This window comes from Ictalurus furcatus, chromosome 17, assembly GCF_023375685.1.
Source record: "Ictalurus furcatus strain D&B chromosome 17, Billie_1.0, whole genome shotgun sequence".
Taxonomy (NCBI): Eukaryota; Metazoa; Chordata; class Actinopteri; order Siluriformes; family Ictaluridae; genus Ictalurus; species Ictalurus furcatus.
This window is the reverse complement of record NC_071271.1, coordinates 11,327,218-11,352,607: the sequence shown is the minus strand read 5'-3', so window position 1 is coordinate 11,352,607 and position 25,390 is coordinate 11,327,218. Positions and strand designations below refer to the sequence as shown.

General features: G+C 41.0%; 2 protein-coding genes across 4 annotated transcripts in view; one reads left to right on the top strand and one right to left on the bottom strand.

The window, feature by feature from the left end:
• Positions 1-9,258, bottom strand: part of myo18ab (myosin XVIIIA b) — a 112,425-nt gene extending 103,167 nt beyond the window's left edge. Inside the window, exons 1-2 of one of the 3 annotated variants that reach the window (XM_053646327.1) lie at positions 8,976-9,258; positions 3,213-4,330 (exon numbers count right to left, since the gene is read on the bottom strand). In XM_053646327.1, coding sequence (XP_053502302.1) covers positions 3,213-4,208 — 996 coding nt within the window. In that variant the 5' untranslated portion in view covers positions 4,209-4,330; positions 8,976-9,258. Of the gene's footprint in view, positions 1-3,212; positions 4,331-8,276; positions 8,936-8,975 lie in introns of those variants that run through there. The other 2 variants (XM_053646329.1, XM_053646325.1) reach the window with 2 other exon arrangements.
• Positions 9,259-11,377: 2,119 nt separating this feature from the next.
• On the top strand, positions 11,378-25,095 carry appbp2 (amyloid beta precursor protein (cytoplasmic tail) binding protein 2). Its single transcript, XM_053646332.1, has 13 exons — positions 11,378-11,768; positions 15,285-15,373; positions 15,789-15,940; positions 16,031-16,154; positions 16,398-16,566; positions 18,517-18,606; positions 18,777-18,844; positions 19,878-19,983; positions 20,084-20,208; positions 20,750-20,835; positions 21,049-21,239; positions 21,437-21,602; positions 23,852-25,095. Exons 1-13 carry the CDS (start codon positions 11,631-11,633, stop codon positions 24,112-24,114), a joined length of 1,767 nt encoding a protein of 588 aa, XP_053502307.1. The 5' UTR covers positions 11,378-11,630; the 3' UTR covers positions 24,115-25,095.
• The last annotated feature ends 295 nt before the right edge of the window (positions 25,096-25,390 follow it).

The window sequence follows — 25,390 nt, the reverse complement described above, 5'->3', positions numbered from 1 at the left end:
ATGCACACAGTGGAGAGGCTGCTTTCCTCACACTAGGACATGCATCTTATCTACTGTCATGCGTACATTAGGATGAGGGGGAGTGATGGCCCTCTGTGTGTGCTGGCAGCAGTCTGAGGACACACTCAGTTTGCAGAAGTACAGCTGCCCTGTTTGTGCTTCTCTCACAATTCACAGATAGCAGAGGAAAGGGGGGGGGGGAGAGGGTGATGCCATGCAGAAATCTGTACGCATCTATTCATATTTGAATGAAAACATACATAAATAAAAGCTGAAACAATTAGCTCTTTCCTCTAGCTTTATATTCCTAGTCCATGCTCACTGCTAGAGCGGAATATATGACAATATAACATCAATATCATTTTACTGAAATGATCACCAGTACTTTTAAACACATTGGCCAACTGTTCATTCACGCAATCAGCCAATCATATTGCAGATACAGGTCGAATGCTTTAGTCAATGTTCACATCAGTATGGGGATGTGATCTCAGATGAGTTTCATCATGGCATGTTTGTTGGTGCCAGAGTTTACACAGAATTTTTGCGAAAGACAAAAAACAACCAGTTATTGACAGTTGCTGAGGAGAGCGATCTCAAAGGAAGGCTAAAGGAATTCAAATAACCAGGGCTGGGTCAAAGAATAATCGATTCTCAGATTTTAATCGATCTTCAATTTAACGAAAACAATATCGGTTCGGGAAATCCCCAAATTGATTCTTAATGCGCGTGCTTTACTTGGGAGGATGTGAATATTATCTGTACTTCACCTCTCGTCCTGAAGATGTCACCATCTTTCCAGTTGCTCCATTTAAAACAAAACAAAATGACAAAAAGACAGGATCATGGCGGAAGGTCACAGTAGCTGACTGAAGCCAGCGCCGGAGAAATTAAAGTCTGATGTGTGGAAATATTTCATGTTCAAAGGCAGCGATGGTAAAGATGAGGTCGACAAAGTTGTTAATGAATTTCACTGTTGCACATTTTACAAAGTTTTTATTTTTTTGTTACAGTAATGTGCAGTTTGTGTATTGTGTGCACATATTCATGATTTCTTGTTACAATGTTTGTTACTCAAAGTAAGAGTAAAAAGTAATTAAACATAACTGTGTGCGCCCTATTGTTAAAGTAAAGGTGTATTTCAGTAATATAGCTGTGTAGGAGGGTTTCCATTACCAGAATTTATATTAAAATACAGACTCCGTGTCTACAAAGCTAACATTTTAAATAAAATATTGATACCTAATCGATATTGAATTGAATCGAAATCAAATAAATAACGAATCACCAAATTGGTCGCGATACCTAGCACTACAAATAACCACTCTTTACAACTGCGGTGAGCAGAAAAGCATCTCAGAATAAAACAACACTTCGAACCTTGAGGCACATGGCTACAAGAATCCAATTTTGATTCCACTCTTGTCAACCAAGAACAGGAAGAGACAGGCACAGATGGGCACAGCCTCACTGAAACTGGACTGTTGAAGATGAAAAAAATGTCACTTAGTCTTTTTCCAGTGTTCAACTCATAACTGCATGAACAAGCAGGTGTACAGGTGTTCCTATTAAAGTGGCTTTTGAGTGTATAACACTGACAGGCTCCACTGTTACTTGCTGTATAAAAGAAAAACTAGATGTTGTAGCAGGTTATTTATGGACTTGCATCCCATCCAGGGTGTATTCCTGCCTCCCACCCAGTGTTCCTTCGATAGCGCGACACGGCTGGATCCACTGAGACTCTGATCAGGATAAAACGGTGACTGAAGTAGAATGAATCAAGGATATGTTTAAAACTCCTTTTCTGTGATCAATCTTAAGACTTTTTACAGAACTATTATTAATATCATAGTTCAACTGTTTTTCTGGAAGATTGTTAACAACCCTAAATAATGACTATGTTTACATGGACAGTAGTAAGCTAATTATTGACCTTATTCTGAATAAGACAATATTGTGATTAAGGTGTTTACATGAGTCGCTTTTAGAATACTCCTTTCATGTTCCCATTTACATGTTATAGAACATAGATCGATTAACAGCACACGTCATTACGTCACCGCGCCACGCCGTCCGACGTCCCTCCAGAATTTCACGCATCAACATACAGTTCGTCTTCGTTATAGTACCGTATACAGTTTTGGGTATTTTCATTTTTAATTTTACGAAAGCTTCAAGTGCAGTTTATTATTTGTCGTGCTATATGTGCTAATAGACGACTGCTTGAAGCTGTGGACTGCGTCCGAAACCACATGCTTACCTACTATAAAGTACCCGAGACACATATTTCTCCTACTACATAGCAGGTGAGTACGTGGTTGGTACTGATTGTTTTGAAATGTCTTAAATATTATCTGGAAAATATATTGTGAAAAATATCCCTTTTAGCTCCATCATCTATGCCTACTTTCGACATAAACCCAAAGTAATACTCTATCATACCTCTCCTTTTACCAGACTAGCTTTGGAGACCAAGCCTTAAACTGGCATAGAGACTCATCATGTGTAACAAAATTAGCTCCGCCTATTCTGAGTGAATAACAGGCGAAAAAATACCACTCATGTGAATGCAATTATGTAAAGTTACTTAATCTTATGCCAAGCATTTAGCAACTGAAACAAACAGGGAAAAAAACGGTCTTGTGTTAAAATCCATTTGAACATGGTATTTCCTACTCCCACACACAGGCACACACATTTTACACAGAGAATGAAAATATTCGATGTTGAGATCTGTGCCACATGCCTTTAGGTGTGGAGTTACACCCAAGGAAACACACCCCAAACACACCACTTAATTAAACCGTGAGTTTGGGTTGAGACAAGGTGAGCTACGAACATAAATGTTTAGCCTTAAGTCATTGCAACCCGTTACTCCTACAGAAACATGAAAGTGAGCTGGAAAGAAAAATCATTAGATTGTAGAACACCAGTCCTGTAGTACGATCATTCACCCTGAAAATAAAGCAATGCGAATACAATACTGTGTACAGGATGACACATGATTAAAAAAAAAAAAAAAAGTGGGTGAGAGTTTTCCAGTATTGGTTAATCACACCTCTGACAGCAGGTGAACAGAGAGAGAGAGAGAGAGAGAGAGAGAGAGAGAGAGAATGAGTGTGCGTGAGAGAGAGAGAGAGAGAGAGAGGGAGCGCAAGAGCGAGAGAGAACGAGAGAGAGAGCGAGAGAGAGAGCAAGAACAAAGGGCTTACGTCTAAGGCATCGCGGCGCAACTCGTCCGTGTTCCTGAGCCAACAGCGACTCAATTCGCTCAGCTCCAGAATGGGCTGTACCTTCAGACGAACCGCATCACCCGACTGCCTGATCATCTCCACAATCTCGTCCCTGCTCTTGCTCTCCACGTTTCGGCCGTTAATCTCCACCAGCCGGTCTCCTGGCACCAACCCCAGCGCTAGGTCCTTAGTCCCAGCACCAGGCTCAGCAAAATGCACCACTCGCCGGTACACGCTCCCGTCCGCTGCCCGGTCCAGCATGGTGGTACGACGAAGAGAAAAGCCAAAATCGCCTGTGTTACGCCGCTGCAGCTCCAGCTCGCGGATCTCAGGCGTCGGTGGAGGAACTACAGCTGGAAGACGCAGACTGGCGGGGAAAGTCTTCTCCACCATCTCTGGGATGCGAACTTTCTTGCCATCTGCAGTCTGCTGCTGGAGGCTCTGCTTTCGCTCGGGGGCCAGCAGCTTGTTCTCCACCTGAGGCGACGGCGCGGCCGAGTTCTGGCCGGACGGAGTGGATCCTTCCGAAGCGCTCTCCTCTTTGCTCCGTTGCGAGAAAGAAAAGCGCTTCATAATCTGGCTCATTTGCGAGCTGGGCGATGCCAGAGGGCCAAACCTGGCCGCCCGCTCCCGCACAGAACTGCCGTAGTCGCCCTTCAGATCATCGCTTGAGCTCGCAGCACTGAGCTGCTCCGAGTCGAGCACCACACTGCTGCGGTTACTGAGCCCGTCCGACTCAATGTCGTTCAGACTGAGCTCCATGCTGCTGGCCACCTTGATAGGGATGGGGTTCGAGATTTCCAGCTTGCTGCGCGAGTCCCGCTTTGAGCTGCGGTTCAGATTGAAGAAGCCCCTTCTCATACTCATCTCATCGAGGCTGCGCAGCTCCGCGGCAGACATCCGCTCCCGCTTGTCTTTCTTGTCCTTCTTCCGCCCTGCATCCTTCTCTTTGTCCTTTTTGATCAGGTTGAACATGATTCAGCTCTTACAATGGCAAAGTCCCACACCTGTGGCCCTTCTATCTTCAAACGTGAGGCTTTTTTCCATACAGAGGCAGGGTGGCTAATGCAAGTCCAGAATGCCTTAATTCATGTAGCCTGAAGAAAGAAAAAAAAAAAACAACAAAGTAAGAGATTATACCCGGGTAGTCACCTGAAAGAAGGCGGTTACAGTCAACTTCAGGTCAGAAATATTGGTGAGCCGTACTGCAATAAGCGGTGATGCAGAGGGAAGTTTTCAGTGAACTCGCCACGTGTCTGCGTGTAGCAACAACAAGAACGCCATCAATAGCCTGGAACAAAGAGTGTGTGTCATAATGGAAAAACGTGGCAACAACAAAACTCTCTTCGTGACGCTTCCTCGTCATTGTCCGTATAACCCGAGCTCAGTGTGAGTAACAGTATCTCATGGCGATCAGAACACACTACACATTCATTCTTTTCATTATTCGTAGGGGGTTTGTGTTGCACGTACCGTGAGGACCCACACTGTAGCATGCCAGTCAGACCATACACCGTGAGCGGATCAAATATCAGCTCTGCTTGTACGCGGCGCTGAAATCGTAGAGTATGATTGAGCTTCCCATAAATAACATAACGACCAGGAAGAAACTAGCAAACACTTACGGCTCCTGCTCTCCTAGTGGCCACATTCACGTTTGCATTTGAACTTTCAATGACCCTACACACTGAGAAGTGTTTGGAAGTGAGGCTGTGAATGTTCCACAAATTACAGGAAAATATTTGACTAGAAATCCACAAAGGGGCAAGTGTCTCAATAACGGTCTCCAAATATGACAGAAATCCATCACAGTGACTGAGACCTTCCCTCCCTCCATGAGCTTAATGCAATAAACATGCTACATCTATAACAACAATATTAACAGGCTAATAATAACATCAGGAGTTCAAGACTAATGGCTTAAGGGGGACTTATGAAATCCACAGGGCTCTAAAAAAACAGCTTTTACATTCTCAGTTTCCCACCAGCAGGAGACCCCAATATCCAAACAAGGCCCATTAACAAGGGGGGGAAATTCCTCCTCCAGACACAGGAAGTCATTCCGGTACAAATGCAAACGCAAAATGAGGCCATTTTTATATGAAGACGTGTTGTTCCTGTGCTACTAACTCCTACAAAATCCCCTCATTTACAGCACCTAAACATTATAATCCTATTAAACCAGGAACACCACTACAGGCGTTTCTCCTTTCAGCACTTGTATTTGTGGTAGAGCTGGCTAACTTTAGTGCTATTAAACTCTGACCAGTACTGAAATTCAATTTAAACACCTGAGACACAAAGAAGCATGTGTCCAGTGTAGCATGCTTTACATTATCACTACAATCGTGCGGTTATTTTCTTTCACTGCATGATAACTGTTAATATACACGTTTACATTTTCAACTTACAGAGCTGTAGTTCAGCGAATGGCAGGGTTGCCAGATTCTCTCAGTCTACCTGTAACTTGCTGTATTTGTTTATTTATTGCATACCTTAGATTAATACTAGTGTGGAGTATCAAAACATGGCATTTTAATGATGGTAAACGCATGTAAAAAGCCACCAGAGTGGCTTCAATGGGTCTCAGCATAAGAGTATGCAAGATTGTTGAAAACTATTCTTCCAAAAGTTATTCCCTCAGTTGGTGTTTTGGTGATGCGCCGTCAATCATGTCGCTCTAAAACCTCCCATAGGTGTTCGACTGAGTTCAGAGCTGGTGACTTTAAAGGGCATCACTGTCATAATTATCAAACATTTCAATGAAGCCCTCTAGCTCTGTGGATGGTGAAATTGTTATCCTGGAATAGACCATTCCCATCAGAAATGTTTCATCATAGGATAAAGGTCAGAATATCTTTGTACTGATTTACAGTAACCCTTCCACTTAGGGAACAAATGGACCCAAACCATGCCAGCAAAATGACCTCTGCACCAACATAAAGGTATGTTCACAAACACACAGTGACTCGCAGCGACAAAGTGACCGGAGATCGTGCCTTTTCAATGAGAGCTGGCGACTTCCGGCGACAGGATCGTCAACGACCGCTGGCGACTAGATGTGGGCGTGTCCAGTGATGCGACAAACTTGAGAAAAGTTTAACTCCATTCAAATTTAGAGAGTGACTTGCTGCAGCGACTACCAACAGGAGAACAAGACAGTAGAGCGCACGTGATCCGTGAACCGCCATGCTGCCTGCGTGTCCGAATGGTTTCCTGGACACAGACAGTCTGGTGCTTGTGCTTCCGGGCAGACAGACAGCCGCAACAACAAAGATCACACACTGCTTCTCCTTCATCTTGTAGGATATGATACATATAAACACTGGCGAATTTTACATACGAATGCTGTCCCTCCAGAACGTTTCATTTGAGGGGCAAGAAAACAGGTTTGTTGTCAAAAGTGGAATGCTAGTTACGCTACCTACTGATACATATTATGGTCTGCACTTATACAGCCCTTTCTTAACCTTAGCGGTTCCAACGCGCTTTACATGGTGTTTCATTCACGTACACACACCAATGGTAGCAGAGCTGCCATGCAAGGCGTTAACTTGCCATCGGGAGCAACTTGGGGTTCAGTTTCTTGCCCAAGGAGACTTCAGTATGTGGAGTCATGTGGGCCAGGAATCGAACCGCCAACCTTCATATTAGTGGACAACCCGCTCTACCACCTGAGCCACAACCGCCCATATTACTATGGCAACCAGAAGTAGGAACACCTACTGGCGACTTCATAGTACAGCGAGAGGCGACTTGCAGCAATAAAATCCCCGTGTGTGTGAACGCTCGTTAAAAATGCAAGACATTTACACATATTGAAGAAGGAACTGTTTAGGAAAACGGTTTCTTTAAAGGAATTAAAACCAATGAAATATGTTAATACTGAAATATTTGTGATGTGCGTAGTAATTCTGGCATTCATTTCTAGGTTTTCATTATTCCTGGTTAAGTTATTCATTGTCTGCTACATTGCTTAAGAGAAAACATCTCAACAATCTCAAACACGCAGGATAACGGGCAGGTTTTGCTGTTTGCTCCTTAAATAAATAAATAAATAAATAAATAAATAAAGCAAAGAACTAGCTTCTTCTCCCACTCATCACTTCAGTGTCAGATTAATAATAAATCCAGAAGTAGTGGTACAAACAGCAAACATCGGATTCAAATATCCAGAATTAAACGCAGAAACAAGACGCCGTTACAGCACAGACTCGGAGATCTACGGGATGACGAGCATGACTATCTTTTTGAGCAGATGAGGAGGCGAGACAGCTGGACCTTGGGTTAACCTTCGTGTTGTCTTAAAGGTCTGAAACACCCCGCCGCTCTGTTTACCAGCAGAGAAATGGAGTCGTGTGCTCAGATTAAATGTAGTTTTTCAGCAGCGTGAAGAGAGGAAACCCAGATATTAACAAAGTTTGTGATAAACTACAGGTTGTTTCTTCATGAAAAATAGATTTGGGGTTTATAATGCAATGAAGGTGCTTTATTTTAGGGGTTTAGTGAGGCAGACATTTTTGACCCTCGGGACAAGGGATGACTAAGACTACAGACTAAAGCGCTGCCGTATCTCTCTCTCTCTCTCTCTCTCTCTCTTTAGGTAAAGATGAAGCGAGGGATAAATCCCACCTATCACCAAGTAGGAAAATGGCACTGTGGGTAATTTGGGAAACCGTTCAGCAAAGTGAAAACCCATCAAAATGTTACAGAATAAATCGTTTTAGATCACGTGTTAGTCGTAAAGACGCGAGTCGTACAGAGAGTAGTGTTCCTTAACGCATCATGTGATGTTGCTTTATATAGTTTACGCTCTACTGGATCATCAGAAGGTTCAGTTTTGACCGTAAAAGACTTTTTGGACCTAAAGCTGATTTATTACACGCAACCCAGTTTAGCAGCTACAGTTATCAGACAGGGATTTTAATGTAATGTGACTATAACAGTTTACATCTAGTTATGCTACACAAACACAGAGCCACAGCTATAAAATAATAAATAAATATTTCTGAAAAAATTAATTATTGTAAAATGTATGATTACCAGACAGCTCAGCATCCTCACTGACAGCATTATGCCTCGTCCTGCTGTAACACAAACATCCTCACACAGACACACACATACAGGCCCCTGACCAACACACCACCCTCACATTAACACCTATATCTGCACTCCAACCTCTCACACAGCTTTATATCTGTATTCCTCACACATAATGACGGTTTAAAACGCCTCAGTTAGCCAGAATGAGGCTCACTGACCAACACAGCGTTTCAGTATGGAGTTATGTCCCATTAAACAGACAGAAGTGAGCAGATATTCAGCAGATATTCAGCTGACTGGTCTCTGAGCTCAATATGAATGGTCTTTGACCAGGAGAATGAAGTTGACAATTAAGGCTAAGTCACGTTATTAGCTCCTCAGCTAGCAACAGCCGACGAGAATTTTCCTACACTGTATTATGTAACGTCTGTACAGAACGGATACTGCAGGAATTATGAAGAAAAATCCTGTTTTTAATCTCTTTTTGCAGTTAGCTAGCAGGCTAACAGCAGCAGCAGCAGCAGCAGCAGCGGCGGCGGCGGCGGCTCGTGCGACTAACTGCCAGGCTCCTTTCTTCCCCACAGCTGCTGAGTCCAAAACACACAGTCACTACACCAGGATTTATCACAAACACTGCGCGCTTTCCCATTAACTCAACCCAAAGTACATAGAATATGAGTAAAAGTGCGCAGGACTCACCGTTATCCGAGGAGCGGTGTGTGTGTGTGTGTGAGAGAGAGAGAGAGAGAGTGTGTGAGTGTGTATGTGTGTATCCGCAGAAGGGCGCAGCACTGCATTGGAAAACGCGGCTGTTGTTGGAAATGTGTGATGAGTTGAAGGCGGATGGTCTGCTAGTGGTCTTACAATAACTCGTCGATGTGGCGACATCTGCTGGTCAAATTATAAAACGACAACAATAGAGAAAAGGGCAAACTCTTAAGAGTATGTTCTACTCTACTCTTTATAGTTTAATAACTATACTCCTGGGCAAAAAAAAAAATTAAATGGCAAAACATATTAAGCTTTTAATGGTCTTAACAACAAATCATACATACATGAATCCATTTTCTATACCGATTATCTTTCAAGGTCGCAGGGAACCTGGAGCCTATACCAGGGAGCATCGGGGGACGTCCTGGACGGGGTGCCGATCCATCGCAGGACGCACTTACATACACATTAGCACACACATTCATACACTACATACACTTTGGACACAATCAGCCTAACATGCATGTCTTTGGACTGAGGGAGGAAACCGGAGTACCCGGAGGAAACCCCTGCAGCACAGGGAGAATATGCAAACTCCACACACACACACACGGTGGGAATCAAACCCACGACCCTGTAGATGTGAGATGAACATGATAACCACTAAGCCCCTGTGTGCCCAACAACAAATCATTGGTCAGGAAATTAGTGAGAATTTAAGAAATAGATAAAGTAACTTAGTATATGGGATAGTTTTCGGTTTGATTTCTATAAATGTTAAAAAAAAAAAAAAAAAAAGCCTTGTGGGTTTATTTTAATTGTGTAAACACAGACATGTGTTAGTTTGAATTTTACATAAAGCATTTTAATCATTATCATGATTTTGGATGCAAGAAGACTATATAAGTGAATCTCCCTGTTTCTATCTTCTCCCCAAACAGTTCGCTGCAGCAAATGTAAATGAGCAAACGGACTCAGGAGTGCATTTGTTTAATTCTTGCTCATTTTCTGACCAATAATTTGTTGTTAAAACCATTAAAAGCTATATATTTTGCCATTTTGAGCTTGTCCCTTCTTTTGCCCAGGCATGTAGAATGCTGTATATCATCATTTAAAATATAATACACTTTATTTTTAAATGGCAGCAGTGGATTGATGTCTGTCACTGTCAGCAGAAATGCTGCTCTTCCACTTTTCTATGGCACTATTACACCTCTGACTGTAATATAACTACAGTATCTTTTACATTAATAACCCATGCTGCCTGTATAACTTGCGCATACAACTGTATGATGCACATTTCTTCCTATTATGTCCAGGAATAGACTTAGTGTGCAATGGCTTAGTGGTTAGAATGTTCACCTCACACCACCAGAGTTGGGGGTTCGATTCCTGCTTCTGTTTGCATGTACTCTCCATGCTGCGGGGGTTTCCTCCGGGTACTCTGGTTTCCTCCCCCAGTCCAAAGACATGCATGGTAGGCTGATTGGCATGTTCAGAGTATCCATAGTGTATGAATGGGTGTGTGAATGTGTATGTGATTGTGCCCAGTGATGGATTGGCATCCTGTGTACCCTGCGTTGTGCTTTACTCGATGCTCCCTGGGATAGGCTAAGAGTGTATACGTGGTACAGAAGACAGATGAATGGATGGAGATATATTTAAGTAAGTAAGTAAGATATATGTAAGTAAATAAAGCACTTACATATTTAATTTATGTACAGCCCTTACATTCTTGTTATTAGTTGTTGTTGTTGATTATTGTCTTTATAATCACCTAGAGCAATGCTGAGTGAAAATTTTCATTTAATGTCACATCAGTAAGCAAATCATAAGACAGAAGGCAGCAAATGTAAAATGACCGAAAGGAAAAGACCAAATCAAAAAGATAAGTGTCTGTAATGACTGCTTTTGTCTCTTAAATCAGACCTTTCTGATTAAATGTCTCCCTTTAAAAACTGTACTACAAGTGTCCTTTCTGTATTGGTCACCCAGTCATGATTACTATTCATTCAACTACAGCCTGATATGAAAATACTGAAACATGCACCAGCCATTTTCTTTGGCACAAACAGAAATGATGGTCCTGTGATCAGATGCATCCAGTAGAAATAATGGGAAACTTTACTACTTCCAGTAGGGAACTTAGGATAAAAGCCACACCTCCTGCTTGTATATCTCTACTGAATATCACATTCAGATGGATATCTCTAACGCATATATACAGGCTGGTCGATTGGGATTAGAGAGAATTAGTCATTGTCCCATGATCGCTCGGTCAGTTTTATTAATTAGACCATGCTGAATTTACTAATACTGTTTGATGGGCGTGGCTTGCGCGAATCCTCACGTTGACGGCTTGTACGTAATTACGTCATGACGTCGCATTCGACAAACGTCGTCGGTAAAGAGAGAGGGGGGGATTTCGAGGACCAGATTTGAAATATGCGATTATGACCGGGTTTGCGTTTATAACCCTGACGACAGCGATCCGTTTCGGTCGCTTTGGGGTTTTTTAGCTGACTGAAGTGTATGAGGAGTGACGGAGAAAAGCGTTTTACCTTCACAAGGTAGCGAAGGGAGAGAAAGTAGAAAGGGGGTGGGAGGGAGGCTGTTACTGGATATTTGGAGAAGGAAAACAACATGGCCGCTGTGGAGCTGGAGTGGATCCCTGAGACCCTGTACAACACCGCTATATCAGCCGTAGTGGATAATTACACTCGGTCGCGACGGGACATACGCTCACTTCCTGAAAATATCCAGTTTGACGTCTACTACAAGGTAAAGAACAGTAGTTATAGCGAGGTGCACGTTGAAGAGCTTTTGACTAGCTAAGAGGTTAGCGTGTGAGCTTGTGTAACGTTTACTTGGCTGGAAAGATTAGCTAGCGTTAAACTAGCCAGTCTGGAAGTTTTATTATTTTAAAGCAATTTTGTAGGTCTCCGTTTGAAAAAAGGTAGCGCGTCTAACTAACCAGCAAGTGCATAGCTTTGAGTGAAAACGTGTCAGTTTATTAAAAAGAGTTGTTTAGTGTTCTACTGTCCCAGCTAGGAGGTGTGAGGTGGTAGAGAACGGTTTGTGTAAATATCAGTAACGTTAGCTAGCTAGTGAGGGTGATGTGTTCACTTAGCGGGCTGGTGTTAATGCGTCTGTCCCGGACAGGATAATGACTTACTCTCACTACTGTTCGGGTGTTTTATAAGGTTTAGTTGTCAAATATAAAACTAATAACTGTCTCATGTTGTCATTATGTTGACGTGGAGGCATTGACGTGTTGAATTTCTGGGAATGTTCATGTTGTGCTTCTCACAGTCGACTTTATTAACAACTACTCCAGCGTTCAGGTCAATATGAATACACTAAATACATTTAATAATGTGAATACACTGAATAATGTAAACCATTCAGCTATATTCATGCATCAACAGATGGTCAGTTTCATCAGCAGTGTAAGGGGGAACTCTGACAATATAGATCGACAATCCAGATGAATAATATTAAAAGGTTAAATCACGTGAGACTTCAGTAATGTAATTTCATATAACAGATGGTTATCATGATAAAAAGATGTTGATCGTGAGGATTAAAGAGTTATATCACGTCAGGGGTCCAATCACTGGTCCAGCCATGGTATCCAAAGACGTGGTGGAAGGATTCCCACGTGTTTGTCTTTTAGATTATTGAAATAGATGATTAAATTTGTCTTTCCAATTCTGTTTGACACTATCTTAAATTAAATCTGACTCCAATTGTAAAAACCTCAATCGGTACGTTTACATGGACAACAATAATCCGATATTAAGAAACTAGCATGTAAACAGTGATTATTGATGACCTTAATCCGACTAATGTCATACTCGAAGTAAACACAAATTGAATTAATACATGTGGAGTATTCCTATTTTAATCGCATTATTGGAGTGCATTACAGACATGTCCACACCTTAATCACACTATTAACGTCGTGTGGGAGTTTTCACCACATTTTACCTCAGGACACGTACACACACGGCAGTGTTCAACTGTTTGACGGCAAGCGAGAGAGCACAGCTGCGTCTGAAACCGCGTACTTACCTGCTATATAGTAGGCGAGATGCATGCATTTCGTCTATTAGCACGTATAGTATGACAAATAATTAACTGCACTTGAAGCTTTTGTAAAATGACAAATAAAAACACCCAAAACTGTATACGGTTCCATAATGAAGACGAACTGTATGTTGATGCGTGAAATTCTGGAGGGAACGTCGGACGGCGTAGCGTGAGGACGTAATGACGTGTTGGGTAAATCGAGCAATGTTCTTTAACATGTAAATGGGAACATGAAAGGAATATTCTAAAAGCCTTAATGTAAACACCTTAATCACAATATTGTCTTATTCAGAATATGGTCATTAATTAGCTTACTACTGTCCATGTAAACGTAGTCAATGTTATATTTGTTTCCTAGTTATTTTTACATCACAGATCTGTGGGTACTTTTGATGTTTTACATTTCAGAATATAATGAAGTCTATTAATTTATTTAAACAGGTATGAACACATCCAAATCCAATACTACTAACAATAATAAGAAGTAAGAATTACATTCAGCATTACATTATCAATCAAATTCAAGACATAATAATACAACATAAATTCAAACTTTCAGTACCATTTTTTTTGTTGTTCATTTAAAGTAAAATCCACAAACTGAGTGTTACAAATATAAACACTTATATAAAACTTTAAATTAACACAACTGTTTGTCCAATTTCTATCTATCTATCTATATACACACACACACACACACAGATATATATATATATATATATATATATATATATATATATATATATATAAAACGTCTTTTTGTCGGACGCCACTGCAAATATGGGCAGGAACAGGTTATGACATAATACATCAGGGCACTGAAGTTTTATATGTAATTATTTACATTTATTCATTTAGCAGACGCTTATATCCAAAGCGACTTACAAATGAGAAAACACAAGCAAAGCGATATATCAAGCAGAGAACAATACAAGTAGTGTAATTATGTTTTACAGCAGTAAAATGTTACAGTATTTGAAGCAATTAAAAAATTATTTTTGTTTCTGTCTATTAAATATACCTAACGCATAATGCCGCGGTCACACTAGGCTTTAGCGTTCCATTGACTCCCATTCAAACGCGTCTGAAAACGGCAGACCGGAAACGCAAGCTCATGCGTAGAGTTTTCCTGATACGCTACGTGATTAAAGTTCAAATTTGGTAAACTCTGACTTGCGTAATCGTTTCACGTGAAAACGTGTGATCAATAGACGATCGCAAAAAGAAATAATTATTTTTTTTGCGGCATGGCGCTCTCCTGTACTTTACAACAGAACGTTGAAAGATTATAAAAACAATTCGAAGAGAGAGTCTGCCTGGTTTGCAGTGTCGTTGAAAACAGGAACAGATGGTATATTTGACAGATGGAAACATAAAATTATTTTTTAATTGCTTCAAATATTGTCTGACGTTTTACTGCTATAAAATGTAATTACATATGAAAACTTCAGTGCCCTGAAGTATGATGTCATATCCTGTTCCCACCCGTATTTGCAGTGACGTCCGACAATACACGTGTTCCAAGCCTAGTGTGACCACGGCATTACTCTCCGAAGCGCGTTTTCGTAACAGAAGTAACGTAATGAGTAAACGTGCCCCGTCCTGCGCACACCAGCTAATCGTTAATGAGATTCGTTGACGACGATTTTCATAATTGATTATTATCGATTTTATCGATTAGTTGTTGCAGCTCTAATTGTGATGCACGTCATGTATCGTAGAAGTGTCCTCATTTGATATGATTTATTTTTGTTATATCGCCCAGCTCTAGTTGTCAGTGCTTTTATATAACTTGTCATGCGAGATTAACATCTCCAAACTTAATTTTTCATAATTTGGTGCTTTTGCAAGATTGCAAAAGCGCATTGCTTAGCATCATTAAATATTACAGTATGATGTCTTTTCATTGTGCCATTTTTTTATTTTTTTTTATTTCTTTCCAGTTTGAGGAAAAGAACATCGACATCATTGCAGATTTGTGTCCTGCAGTGTGTCTGTGTTTCAGTGCAGGGTTCAGCGAACACCGTGTCCAAGTTCTTGGAGCGTTTTGTCCGAGAACCGATGTTGCGCAAACCGCACGTTCTGATTGTATCTATTTCTGAATGGCCTTTGTTGTTACATTCCCAGGGGAAAGGGTCACTTGTCTGCATTGTGCCACATGGACAATAACTGTTACTCAACCTCGCATTTCTCTGTATTTTCCAGCTTTACCAGCAAGGCCGGCTTTGCCAGCTGGGAGGGGAGTTCTGTGAGCTTGAGGTCTTTGCCAAAGTCCTCCGAGCCTCTGACAAAAGGTACTGGACTGTGGGACAGAGATCTGTTTGTCAGTATAGTATAGGAATCAAGTATGGAGTTAATTTCAGTTAATGTTTGAACATCTCACTGTATGAGATTTGGATGGTTCATTATTACTCATTCAGGATGAACATTTTGAATGTTTATTTTGTAGAAATCTCCTTTTCCTTTACTTTAATTTTGACTTTCTTCTTCCAGATCCTTCATTCCCCCCCCCCCCCCCCAAAAAAAAATTCATGATAAATATTTTTGTTATTTACAGCAAATGAGTAATGAAAGTTGAGGCATATTTCAGAAACTTCCTGTCTTTCTTCCTATTGTGCTGGGATTTTTTTTGTCTGCTGGGAACTTGGTCTTTGTTCCTTGCATTGCCAAATCTCAGTGCCTGAGATTTCTTTACCTGTATCCTCTCAGGCACCTCCTACACCACTGTTTCCAGGCACTAATGGACCACGGCGTGAAAGTGGCTTCAATCCTGGCCAACTCCTTCAGCCGTAGATGCTCGTACATCGCCGAGTCAGACGCTCACGTTAAAGAGAAAGCCATCCAATTTGGCTTCGTTTTAGGTCAGCAGCTGTGCTGTTGGTTTGTTTTATTTATTTATTATTGTTGACTGTTGTCAGAAAGTGGTAGTAAAGTCTGTGTTTTCCTGTCAGGTGGCTTTCTGTCAGACGCTGGTTGGTACGGGGACGCAGAGAAAGTCTTCCTGTCATGTCTCCAGTTGTGTATGTTGCATGATGAGATTCTGCACTGGTATCGTGCACTGGAGTGCTGTGTGAGGTGAGGGCTAAGTATTCTTTCTGCTGTATGGTCGAGACATTGATGAGGAAAATATTAGCACATAGCTGTCATTTCGACACAGGACTATTTTTACAGTGTCAGTTACTTCTTACTTTAGCTGGAGCTCAGAATTAAACTCAATCATATTTGTTGACTAGTTACTCAGTGATAATTTATTACTTGCCAAGCCTCATCACAGATCCTTTTTTTTAATTATTGTACCTCCTGTTTGGATTGTGTCAGGTTGCTTCACGTGCGCAATGGCAACTGCAAATATCACCTGGGAGAGGAGACGTTCAAACTGGCCCAGTCATACATGGACAAGTTAGCCAAACATGGTCACCATGCCAACAAGGCTGCCCTTTACGGAGAACTGTGCGCTCTGCTGTTTGCCAAAAGCCACTATGATGAGGTAAGGAGCTGAACACCCAGGCCTGATCTGTTTTAGACGTTTAGAAATAGGTGTGGGCGATCTTCCCAAAAAAATCTTGTTGTGATCTTTGTAACACACAGACATGAGCCACAATCTGAGTTGTGAGCTTCTTCTCAATTTTAAGAAGTACTATCGAGAATATCCAGACCGGAACAAGCCTATGGACTTATCTATTTGCACAATTTAAAACGTAATATTGCATTAAAGAATCAGTTGTCATTAAAACCTGAGTTAATTTTTATTTTAAATGTTGAAGTTGTAATCAGCAGTCAATAAATACAACCCCAATTCCGAAAAAGTTGGGACAGTGTGGAAAATGCAAAAAAAAAAACCAGTCATTTGAAAATCCAGTTCACCCTGTACTATATTGAGAACACATTATTAACACATTATTTGATGTTTTACTTTGTGAATTTAATTTATTTTGGAAAATCTACTTATTTCAAATCTGATGACTGCAACACACTCCAAAATAGTTGGGACAGTCGACTGTTTACCACTGTGTAACATCGGCTTTTTTTAAAAATAATATTTATTAAGTGTTTGGGACTGAAGACACCAGTTGGTTAAGTTTAGTAAGTGGAATTTTCCCCCATTCATCCATTATGCTTTTCTTCAGCTGCGTAACTGTACTGGGCCTTCGTTGCCTTATTTTACACTTCATGATGCACCACACATTCTCAATTGGAGACAGGTCAGGACTGCAGGGAGGCCATGCAAGCACCCGCACTCTCTGCTTACGCAACCATGTGCTTGTAATCTGGACAGAATGTGGTTTGGTGTTGTGCTGCTCTGGATGGCAGCATATGCTCCAAAATGTGTACATATCATGCTGCATTAATGGTGCCCTCACAGATGTGCAAGTTACCAGTGCCATGGGCACTGACACACCCCCATACCATGACAGACGCTGGTTTTTCTGGACCGTGTTGCTGTACGGCTTCTGCTTTGCACAGTAAAGCCTTGGCTTGCATCTGTGGATGCAGCGGCGAATGGTGTTGAGTGACAAAGGTTTACCAAAGTATTCCCAAGCCCATGTCAGGATATCTATTACAGGCTCATGACGGTTTTTAAGACAGTGACATCTGAGGGATCAGAGATCACACGCCTTCAGAAGTGGTTTTCGGCCTTGCCCGTTACGCACTGAGATTAAATATTTAATAGGTTTTTTGAAAGACATGCACTCTTTAGCTTCCAGTCATCAGTAAAATGGACGGTTGGATTCGGGTGCGACTCAGATGCACGACAAAGTCGCTCGTCGTTGCAAAAAATTTGCTGTGCTTTATTTGTGCAGCAGTCCTCGGTCGGCATTCTCAATACATGGCGGTATTGAAAAATATTTTTGACTTGGCAGATCATACCTGCATCTAAAATATGCATCATTCTCTTGTCCACAGCTTTGAATGGCACCATGTCCTTGCCTAGATAGAATGCGACTCTTTCCATCGTTTGCTGCTTTTACCGTAATTTTTCTACTGCTCTGACGCGTCGGTCAGTGATAACCGTTTATGTTTCAGGACCTCATGAGATACAGAGTAGTGGGTTTGTTGTACCGACCTGAGTGAAACACTCACGGCATGTTCCTTCGGATGCTTCCTTTTTAAGGTGATTGAAAACATTTGTCGTAAAATCCCCGGAAGTGCCGAGCATTACCTGATAAAGTTTACTGATAACTTTGCTTTGAGAAATATCTGATGGAGAAGTGATATGATTTGGCCAGTCAGCACATCCATCTAGTAGGCAATCATTTCTTTGTAGTTTTAACATTATTATGAGGACACAAAAGGTCATGTTCGTTACGATTCGCTTGAAAAGTAGATCGTGGACGTCTTCAAGATCGTTCGTGATACAAAATCGTCAGATCGCCCATCCTTATTTAGAAAAACTGTAACATACTACATGTTGAATATGTACTCCTTGGTGTTTCAGGCATACCGCTGGTGTATAGAGGCCATGAAGGAGATCACTGTTGGCCTGCCAGTGAAGGTGGTGGTTGATGTCCTGAGACAAGCCTCTAAGGTATTTCTTTAGCACTGTGGTGTTGTCATGTTTGGTTCTCCACAATCATTTGACATTTGATTTTATAAATGAAAACTGCCTGGACTAGCATAGCAATATATCCTTAAGCAGATTTAAGATTCATTTGGACTGTACAGTGACTCGTTTTGTTACTAATGCTTCTCCTGCAGGCATGTGTTGTTAAAAGGGAGTTCAGGAAAGCTGAGCAGCTGATAAAGCATGCGGTATTTCTAGCACGGTAAGGTATCTCTGACCAGTGGGTTGACGCCCTCTATGTTCCATGCCGTTTTATTACGTAAAGTATGTTTATTTGAAATAGCCAGGTAAAGCATCAAGTTATTAGCATTAATAAAACTTAACTTGCTTACAATAATTTAATAATAACTACAGTAGTATTTGTTGCAATGCGTTCTTTATAACACACAGTGTTTCCTGCTCATTCACACACACATACACGCGAACACTAGGGCTGTAACCATACATTGTATTATCTGATACAAGGCTCTCTGTTCAATAGATCTGCATCTCAAGCAATACATTCGACAGACTGCACAATAAAGCAGGCCGCTTGTAATACAATACTGCTTATATTATTACTCAGAGGTATAATCAAGGTGATTATTATTGTTGGTGTTTTATTTTTTTTTTTTTATTGCCCAGCCCTAGTATTGTGTAACTTAATTTTGTTAGGTCTGTCCATTAGTTTGGTCATTTATTGTAAGTGTATTCGAGTTATTCATGTATATTTATATATTGTAAAATTTCTAGCAACTTTCTGGATCTGGGTTTTCAGTGATGCATGTTAAAAGTATTGCATATTTTGTCATATTCTGACAAACCCCCTCTTAGTAGATTTTCTGTCTGCCTCATTTTTGGTGCTTTTCTTGCTTTAAGGAAAGCACATGTGGAATTTTATTCAGTGCAGAATAGACATGATTAACACCACTAAACACCGGTCATGTGGTGTTCTTTATCACTAAGCATTATGTATACATTTTGTATGCAGCTCTTAAGTAGTACAATGCTTTTACATTTAGTGATTTTGACAACTGCTCATCATTTAAAAAAAATAAAATAAGATTTCACCAAATTCTTTACTAAGCACATTTTTTTTCTGAGCATTCACTGAGAAAATAGCAACTGTAGTTTGCCCTTCTCCATGACACACGTTGCCAACCCCTGCTTTAACCAAATGTTTTGTTTTGTTTTCTTTCCACATTAATAATCTTGCCGGGGACATTTTTTTACTGATTTATAAATGCATTTTTCAGGGAGCATTTTGGACACAAGCACCCAAAGTACTCTGATACGCTGCTGGATTATGGATTTTATCTGCTAAATGTGGATAACATTTGCCAGTCTGTCGCCATATATCAGGTGGGTTCAGTGTTGTTTTCATGAGAATCATCACACATTTAGGGAAAGCTGTTTTGTTGTTTATTAACCACATTGGATTTTTTAAAATGTGTGTTGTCAGACTGCCCTGGATATCCGGCAATCTGTGTTTGGAGGGAAAAATATCCATGTGGCCACGGCACACGAGGACCTAGCATACTCCTCTTATGTGCACCAGTACAGCTCTGGAAAATTTGACAATGCACTGTGAGTAATGCTTTCTATTCCTGGACCTACTATTTGGCTAGACAGAGGTACAAGATACTGACTGATCAATCTGATTTCTTGGAAATCGTCAGGGGGAATTGTTAATTTTCTCATAATTTCTGCTCCTGGGAAGGTGTTTACATATTTGGTAGGCCAGAGGCAAAAGAGCAAAGATGTCCCAGCACAAAGAGAGAGCATGCAAACAAATTTCACCATTTTTGTTGCCAAATACAGCTGTTCACAAGATCGGACGATACTTGGAATAAAATGACAATGTTAGTCATAAACAACGTAATTCCTTTGGGACTTTTCAATGGCTCTTGGAATGTTTTTGGTTATCAGACACATGAACGCAGACCTCTGCTTGCTGTTCTACCCTTTAACACGGTTAAATTGTTCTGTCAGAAAGGGGACGCCTTTATTTTTATTCACAGAAAAGTGTATTCAATAAGATAAAGTGCCCAGTTGATATGTAATGTTTCTCAGTGCTCTTACTCAAGACATGTGTTGTGTTTTTTTTTTTTTTTTTTTTTTTTTTTAGATTTCATGCAGAACGGGCCATAGACATCATAACTCACATTCTCCCTGAGGATCATTTACTACTCGCCTCCTCCAAGAGGGTGAAAGGTGAGTGCCACACTCAACAACATTTTATAACTCCTTCAAAGTGGGATCTCTGTACAGAGAAGAAACGAGAAATCCTTAAAGAAAAAGAACTTTGCGCTTTCTTTGTGGTTCTGTTGGTTTCCCTTTTGTGTTGGAAATGTAGAACTTATTTCACTTCATCGGCTTCAGCAATTTCATTCCTGTTGCTTGTGTGTGTTAATTATCCTTCACTAGCACTGATTCTGGAGGAAATTGCCATAGACTGCCATAATAAAGAAACAGAAGAGCGGCTTCTGCAGGAGGCCCACGACCTGCACCTCTCCTCTCTCCAGCTAGCAAAAAAAGCCTTTGGAGAGTTTAACGTCCAGACAGCGAAACATTACGGCAACCTGGGCCGTCTCTACCAGTCTATGCGCAAGTTCAAGGTTACATGATTATATTTTTTCTTTCACTGAGTCAGGCTCATCCAAATTAAGAAAGTAAATCAACGACAGCAGCCCCAGTTGATTTAGATTTTAGTGGTATAGTGTCACATAATTGGAGTAAGGTAAATCTGATGTGTACAGCGGGATATATTCTGTGGAGTGTGAACCGACTCCTTTAAAGCGGTGTTGTATTGTAGGAGGCCGAGGAGATGCACATAAAGGCCATCCAGATCAAAGAGCAGTTACTGGGACAGGAGGACTATGAGGTGGCTCTGTCTGTGGGACACCTGGCTTCCCTTTACAACTACGACATGAACCAGTACGATGACGCCGAACGCCTCTACCTCCGCTCTATCGCCATTGGTGAGCCCAACATAAATATACACGCACCTGTCCAAAGCTCATGTCGAAAGAGAATTGTCCGCCCCAAGTGACGCAACAGAAAAGCATTCGCCCGATCATCTGGAGATCGCAGGTTTAAATCCCGATGAGTCCACAGCCATAAAGGGAGCAAAATTTGTCGTGCTCTCTGGGTAGGAGGGATGGTGTGGAATTTTTGTTCTCATGTATGCAATTAGTGTATGCAAAACAGAGCAGATAGTGCTTTCTGAGCCTGTTTTGCTGCCCTGTGACACTATATGGGCAGCAGTTTGAAGAGATTTGGTTGGCGTTGCGTGTCTCTAGGAAGCTCACCATCTCCTGTCATGTGGTATGGGAGAGCTGGACAGTGGGTGGAAATTGGCATGTGTCCAAATTGAGGAGAAAATGGAGGGGAAATAAGAAAGAAGAGCAGTGTCGACCATTTTACATCTATTAAGCTACATTTGGATTTAAAAATTACAAATAAACTGTACCCTAGTGCTTCCTCATGGGTTCATATTCAGTCATGTGAAAAAATAAGTACACACCTTGGAAATTGATTGCACTTTTGACATATTTGAACAAGCAAAAGTTTGATCATCTTTTAAACAGTGCCTATCATTTATTCAACAGAAATAACAATAGATGTGTGATTCTTTTGTGTGAAAAGTAAGTACACCCTTGGCCTCAGAAGCTAGTATTGCCCCCTTTAGCAGCAATAACTTCTTGTAGGTGTGTTTGCATAATTGTCCATAAGGCTTGCTGGAATTTTTGACCAGTCTTCCATGCAATATTCTTTCAGTTGCAAGATGTTTGAGGGTTTTCTTGCATGTACTGCCCGTTTCAAATACTCCACAACATTCCAATGCGATTCAAATCCGGGCTTTGACTAGACCATTCCATAACCCTCTTCTTTCTACTTTTTGAGTCATTCCTTGGGGGATTTGCTGTGGGGATTTGCTAGTGTGCTTAGGATCATTATCCTGTTGAAAGGTCCACTTTCGGTTCAACTACAACTTTCAGACAGATGGCCTCACATTATTTTCAAGCACTCTTGATGCAGAATTCATAGTTGAATCAATTAATACAAGCTGTCCAGTCCCTGAGGCAGCAAAGTAACCCCAAACCATAACATTTCCACCACTGTGCTTCACAGTTGGTATGAGTTGCTTCTCCTGAAGTTGTCTTTGGTCTGTGCCAAACATGTCTGTTGTTACTGTGGCCAAACAACTTTATCTTTGATTCGTCTGTCCAGAGCGCATTATTCCAAAAGGCCTGGTCTTTGCCTATTTGCTCATTGACAAAATGTAGTCTTGCAAAGGCTTTTTCCTGGCACACCTCACATGCAGGTCAAATGTGTGCAATCTCTTTCTGATTATAGAAGTATGCACTTTGACACCAACAGTTACAAGACTTACTAGCAGATCCTCTGATGAAATTTTAGGGTTCTGGAGACTTCGTTTTGTATCAGACGGTCTGCTGACACATTTGAAATTTGAACTCTGTTCCATTTGTAGATTTTCCTTACAGTGGAATGAAGTATTTCAAATAATTTGGAGATCTTTTTAAATCCCTTGCCAGACTCCTAGGCATCCACAATCTTTTTTTCTGAAGGCCTTATAGAACTCTTTAGATCTTGGCATGATGACACCACACACCTTAATAACAAAGGGAACACCAGGCACTAGATATGAGAGGGATATAAATAAGACCAGTCTGATCTTTGATGTAAGTAATATGTAATACAATGACTGATCTGATTTTATGTTAATTTAAATTGTAAAAATGACTACAAAATGTGTTATGTCATTTGATAGACTGTAACATCTTTATTAATAGGCACTGTTTCAAAGATGATTAAATGTTTGCTTGTCCAAATATGTCAAAAACTAGAACAGTTTCCATGGGGTGTACTTATTTTTTCACATGATTGTTGCTTAGCAACCATGTGCTTGCTAGTTCAAAGTCTCGACCCAGAGTTGGCCATAATAATAGGATTTATTGGTTGAGATAAAAGTGGGATCCATCCATATGACTGCAGGACACTACACTGTTGTGTTGTGTTGTCAGCCAGAGGACCATATAATCATGGTTAATGCTATGACATGCATCGCATAATTAGTATAAAGCTAACATCTATGACCTAGTGAGAGTGAATAAATGTCTATTTGGAGATACAGTATCGAGATGTGTTGGTATGTTTTTGGCTGTCCAGCCTTATATTTGTTTTTAATTCCTGCATAATTCCATAGGTAAGAAGCTGTTTGGAGAGGGCTACAGTGGACTGGAGTATGATTATAGAGGCTTGATCAAGCTTTACAACTCTGTGGGGAATTACGAGAAATTGTTCGAGTACCACAACATCCTCTCTAACTGGAACCGTTTGAGGGACAGGCAGTTTGCAGTGGCCGACGCCCTAGAGGACGTCAACACCAGCCCCCAGACCACAGACGAAGTGGTGCAGTCCTTCCTGCTGTCAAACAGCCACGCTGTGGGACGTTCCTGTATGGGTTAAAATTACAGGACCTTGTGGTCTTCTTTCCACACACCTACACTCACCTGCATTCTCACACATCCTCACCTGGATTTATTCACATCTAATCATACAGTGCAGCAAGAGAGACTGGATCCTGAAGCTGCAAGATCACCCATGTAAGCAGGTCCCACAGCCCTGTTATTCACATGAGCCCTGGTGAAGAGACAGGGCATGTCTATTAATGCAAGCAGAACTCTTCCGGTGGAAAGGCAGCCTTCTGATGGCACCACATTCATGTTCTTATAAAGGATTTTTAGACTTCAGAGGACCTGATTATTTATCTGACTTGGTAAAAAGAGATTAAAAAAATAGGCATAAAAAAAAACCCAAGAAAGCAGACTATTAGTTTTACAGATTGAAATAATAAAAAAAAAGCCTGTTTGTTTGTTTGTTTGTTTTGGGGAGGGGGGTGTATTTGAAGTATTGCTCTACACATGCAAACTGTCGACGTTCTCTACCTGCACTCCCAATGCTACAAAGCTCCCAAAGGACAAACTGTGTGCTAAGCCAGGCTCTACAAGAGAGACCCATCACTTTCCTGGGATAAGTGAAGGACAGACACGCATCACATCACACATGCTTGTGTTTTAAATTCTTTATGAAGTTTGCCACTTCTCTTCACCACGCAATGCAGAACCCTGCATTAAAGATAACCCGGTTGTTCTGTTTTGGAAAGAATGAGGAAATCTGTGTTACATTTTAAGCGTTTCTGATTTCTTTTTCCCTTCGTCATAATGAGAGGAATGGACATTATGGACCAGTGGATTTATTATTGCTTTCCATGCAGAGTTTTTTCTTTTGTTTTTTGTTTTTTCCTGATTTTTGTATCCTTGCATATTAGTACTGATATAGTTTCATTTAAAAATGCCAATAATTTATATACAAAGTGTGCTATAATCTTGTAGGTGTATCATTGCAAGTGGATGAGCCAAAATGACTGATTAAAACTGATAGTGAGAACATGGTTGCCAATATGAGTAAGTAGAGGGTGAGAGGGCAGTAACCACTGCAGAGTCAAACAGCGAAGCAACACATAAACACAGAAAGACAATGGTGATGCACACGAGTGTGTCGTCTGGCCTGTTCTAATTGGTCATGGTAATCCTTTCAGAGCCCTATTCAGATTTGCACTGATGAAGACCTTTAGCCCTCTGCCAGCAAATAGAGCTGATCACTGCAACCGGCTTTGTGAAGAGGCTCCACTACAAGGGGACCAATTGTATTAGGTGTGTGTTTATAGTGTAGGGCTGGAGTG